Genomic DNA, 4,655 nt, shown 5'->3' with positions numbered 1-4,655 from the left:
GGGCCAACAATACCACTGTTTGCTTATTTTACGTGTCAGAAAAAGTAATGTAAGGTCTGTAGCTCCTTCACTACAGCAGCTATCCTCAAGCAGTAACTTGCATCATGTAGAGCACATATAGGGGCATCTAGAAACCTACCTTGTTCCAGCATCCAACATCAACCATAGATGCCTAATCGCCAAAAATGCGGGTAACCATACCTAAGCTGGCACACTCTAGCCTCAATAACTTCTCAACCAGTGCACCTGTAAACATGCTGTAAAGTGCATCTCGTAGCCCTAGGCGTGCCCTACATGCAATGAGGCCTTGTTCCACCTTGTTCCAGCCTTGTTTCACCACTGCAGGGCCATCAATCCAAAAATGCGCCACTTTCACCTATTTGGAGGTACAGAATGATCCATAATTCCTCAACCAGTACACCTATAAACATGCAACAAGGTGCGTCTCGTAGCCCTTTCTATTCCCTACATGGAATAGGGCCTTGTTCCACCTTGTTCCAGCCTTTAGCCACCTCAAAAGGCCAAATACCCGAAATTCAACGTTGGAAAAAATTGGAACAAGGTCCATACCTCCTCAACCAGAGCACCTATACCCAAGCAGTAACTTGCATCCCATAGAGGACCTCCTGGGGCATCCTAGAACCCACCTTGTTCCAGCTTCCAGCCATATCTGGATGCTCAAGACACCAAAAAAGCGGACCACTGCAGCTGAGGTGGCACCTTCTACCCCCCACAGCTCCCAAACCAGAGCAGCTATTCACTAGCTCTCAAGTGCCCTAGGTAGCCCCATCCTAGAGCTATCTGGAATGGGTCCTTGTTCCACCTTGTTCCAGCATCTAGCTATCGGTATTTTCCAAATACTCAGATTTTCAAAATCTAAAAAAATGGAACAAGGTGTCTAGCTCAACGACGGTTAAAGCAATTGTCTCCAAACCAAGGAGAGGTCGTGGGCTAGGTCGTGGGGCACCTGGGACACCAGCTTGTTCCAGGTGAAACGGCCTGGTTGTGGTGCTACGGACCTTGTTCCGCCGAAAACCTGGCACCAAGGGGCTTGGTGCCAGTTTTCTGGGGATAGGAAAGTGCCAGGGCCAGGGGAGTCGAGTGGCAACGTAGCGGGACCAAGTCGGACGACTCACGGAACGCGTGGAATATCTGGCCCTCATGATGTGATGGATGTGGATGTCTGAGTTGATTGGTAAGGATGAGGTTGTGCTATATGGTGGGGTACGGTGCCGTAGAATGTGCGATGGAAGACGGGTATAATGATGTGACGTGTTTGTCTGAGCTGCGCCGGTGTATCCGTCTGGGACGGACGCACGCGGTGGGCCGTCTGCGTGCGTTGGACGCTTTAGGCACCAGTAAGAGCATGGTGGAGTGAGAGTGTCCGTCCCGGACGGACGCGCAGACTACCCTCCGCGACCGGACTCTGCCACGTGTGTTTGCAAGATCCGAGTCGCCAACAGTCCGGTGGAGTGAGAGTGTCCGTCCTGGACGGACACCCGCGTAGGGGGCACCCCTCTGAGCCATCAACATGGTTGCAGCACGGCCCTCGCCCGGGTGTCCGTCCTGGACGGACACCCGCGCAGGGGGCACCCCTCTGAGCCATCATGGTTGCAGCACAGCCCTTGCCTGCGTGTCCGTCCTGGACGGACACCCGCGCAGGGGGCAACCCTCTGAGCCATCATGGTTGCAGCACAGCCCTTGCCTGCGTGTCCGTCCTGGACGGACACCCGCGCAGGGGGCAACCCTCTGAGCCATCATGGTTGCAGCACAGCCCTTGCCTGCGTGTCCGTCCTGGACGGACAAGTTCATATTGACAGCCTTTGTATCTTAACAGCCCCCGAGAGCAGTGGCAGCCCAGTCATTTCAACTGTCTCTTACAGTTGCTGTGTTCATTTGCGCTTGACGAGGCCTTATGACTCTCACAATTGGTGTGTTGCTGTTCACTTGCAGTCACATTGGCTTTGTCTCACTTTCGCAAGGGAACATGGATACACTACATTCACAACTTGATACGATAGAAAATGCGCGAACGAGACATGCCGAGTCAACGTACTACATACCCCATCAAACCTGGAACACGACGGCCATAGTCCAACCTAACCTAACCTATCTCCGACCGACCTCGCTGGCGCGCGAACCGACACCGTCAAGGATACGAGCGCGAAGGCCAGGGCTCTGGGTGGGAGGAGGGTCGGAAAGAGGTGAGGACAACCTCCCTTCCTGCTGCCTGGCTGCTTCTCTGTCCGAGTCGCTGATGACGGACTTGGAGCGGTGGCTGGTGCTTGGGCCACCCGTGCGCCTCGTAGGATTGTCGGAGGTCCTCTTGGCCCCGAGGTCAGTTGCACGAAGAGAGGATGCCCGTCCGCGAGAGGAGCCTTGGGCACGCCGATCGCCACTGCGCGTGGTGGGCCTCGTAGGACTCATGCTCGCTGGGCGTAACCTCTTCTGACCGGCGGACGGGTCCACCTTTCGCTTCTTGGGTGGAGGCGCGTCGGAATCGAGCTCGCCAGCAGGGCCATCTTCTGGGTCGTCTTCATCCTGGGAGTCCTCCTCAGCGATCGACGAGAGGGTACGGTTCTTGCGACGGGGGGCCTTGCGTTTGCGGCCGCCGGACTGCGCCGGCTCCTGGGGGGCGTCCTCCTCTGAATCGTCCTTCTGGGACCCGTCCTGCTGTGTCTCGTCCTCATCGGCTGGATCGTCGATAGGAGGGACCACTTGGGTCTCGGCCTCTTCGGTGTCGGGCGGGGGCACCTGGGGCGCGGCCTCTTCGATGGCGGGAGGGACCACTTGGATCTCGGCCACTTCGGTGTCGGGAGGGGGCACCTGGGGCGCGGCCTCTTCGATGGCGGGAGGGACCACTCGGATCTCGGCCACTTCGGTGTCGGGAGGGGGTACATGGGGCGCGGCCTCTTCGATGGCGGGAGGGGGCAGACCGGAGGCAGTGTCCGCAGGGGGAGTCGAGGAGCGGGGAGACATGGGGTGCGAGGCGGAAGGGCCGGCTGCTGGCTGCACGGGCTCGTTTGCTTGCGCCTTGGTTTTCTTGGCGCGGGGTTTGGGGGTGCTTTCGCCTTCGGGGGCTGGGCAGCCTTCTCGGCAGCCTTCCGATCCTTCTCCGCCTGCTTCTCGGCAGCCTTCCGATCCTTCTCCGCCTGCTTCTCGGCGGCCTTCTGGGCCTTCTCGGCGTCCTTCTCGGCGGCTTTCTGGGCCTTCTCGGCGGCTTTCTGCGCGGCGGTCTTCGGTGCGGCCCTGGCCTTCTTCGCTGGAGACTTGGGGGTCGCATCTGCTTTGCTCGCCTTTGCCTTTGCCTTGCCCTTGCCCTTGCCCTTGTCAGCAGGCGGCTCGATCTCTACTACGTCCTCGTCCTCTGCCTGCTCCTCGGCCTCGGCCTTGCCTTTGCCCTTGCCGGTGTCCTTGGCCTTACCCTTGCCCTTATTGGCAGGTTGGGGTTCGGCATCCTCTTCCGACTCTATGTCGTCCTCGTCATCCGAAGGCTCATCTGGACGGAGCGAAGGGGGGAGGAGATGTTCGAAGAGGGCCCCTACATACGCCCAAACAGTGAATAGATAGTGAAATATTAGTTTATTAGGAAGTTATTAGGAAGTTAGAGAGCGTTATGTGCACTTACGAGTGTCCTCTGAAGCCTCCGTGAAGGCGGACAGGAGCTCGGCCTTGGTGAAGGACATGACGGTCAACGTCATGTCTGTCGGATCCTTCAGGCACAAGGAGTAGACAAAGACGGGCTTCGGCTGAGGGAATCGCCACAACCTGCCGACAAGCTGCAAATATTCTTGGTACGACCACAGCTGGTCCTGTAGGGACATGAGTAGAGACATGAGGGTGACGGCCACATCACGTACCAGGCAGATGAGGATATTGGCCTCCGAAAGGTTCAACCCCATCATGCCCACGTTGGACATGACGAGGGTCCGAGGTTGGTCACGGTTGGAGCGCTTGAACATGTCAAACCTTTCCTCGCGAAGCGAGCCCCCTTTGCGACCGTTGACTTCGATGGATTCGATGCCATGCAAAGACAAGACCTGTGTGACGTCAGATACAGTTGTAAATCTCCTGGAGTCCTGCTTACCTGGCGGATCATGGCGTGGTTCATCGGGAAGGCGGCGTACACCACAGCGCGATCGGGGCCTGCGTTGGGGGAGGGGGTTGGCATGGGGTACTCTGCATCCGGCACCAGGTTTTCGCTGTCGTCGAGTTTGAGAGGGGGCCGGTTGTCTTCCCCAAGGTGCCACTGAAGGATCCGCACCAAGGCGTCGAGCTTGGCGGATTTGTTCGCGAGGTAGTCCTCCATATCCTCAGGTTTCCAGTCGTCCTGCTCGCGGAGCTTGTGGTTCAGGTGGGTGCGGCGATGATCCATGTAGAAGTGCTGGGTAGCGAGGTCAGTGATGTTGGATGTCTGAGACCGAGCGGGGGACAGCGCCACAGCGACGATGATATCCGGGGTGTCCGTCTGGGACGGACACGCGCACAGGGGCCCAAAGTGGTTAAAAGCGCGCAGCCCAATGTCCCAGGTGGACCCGACCCCATGACAAGACTCTCAGATTAGCCAGCCTCGTCATGGGTGCGGGAATGTCCGTCTGGGACCGACACGCGCGCAGGGGGGGCAGGAATGTCCGTCTGGGACCGACACGCGCGCA

General features: G+C 58.2%; 1 protein-coding gene across 1 annotated transcript in view; it reads right to left on the bottom strand.

Annotated features, from left to right (window-relative positions):
* Positions 1-3,614: 3,614 nt before the first annotated feature.
* Positions 3,615-4,655, bottom strand: part of DICSQDRAFT_67720 (uncharacterized protein) — a gene marked incomplete at both ends in the record, with an annotated part of 2,517 nt that continues 1,476 nt past the window's right edge. Inside the window, 4 exons of the mRNA XM_007369085.1 lie at positions 3,615-3,812; positions 3,861-4,040; positions 4,088-4,414; positions 4,480-4,554. Coding sequence (XP_007369147.1) covers positions 3,615-3,812; positions 3,861-4,040; positions 4,088-4,414; positions 4,480-4,554 — 780 coding nt within the window. The remainder of the gene's footprint in view (positions 3,813-3,860; positions 4,041-4,087; positions 4,415-4,479; positions 4,555-4,655) is intronic.

Source organism: Dichomitus squalens, assembly GCF_000275845.1.
Source record: "Dichomitus squalens LYAD-421 SS1 unplaced genomic scaffold DICSQscaffold_43, whole genome shotgun sequence".
NCBI classification, from domain to species: domain Eukaryota; kingdom Fungi; phylum Basidiomycota; class Agaricomycetes; order Polyporales; family Polyporaceae; genus Dichomitus; species Dichomitus squalens.
The sequence above is the reverse complement of the archived record's forward strand: the minus strand, read 5'-3'. Positions and strand labels throughout refer to the sequence as shown.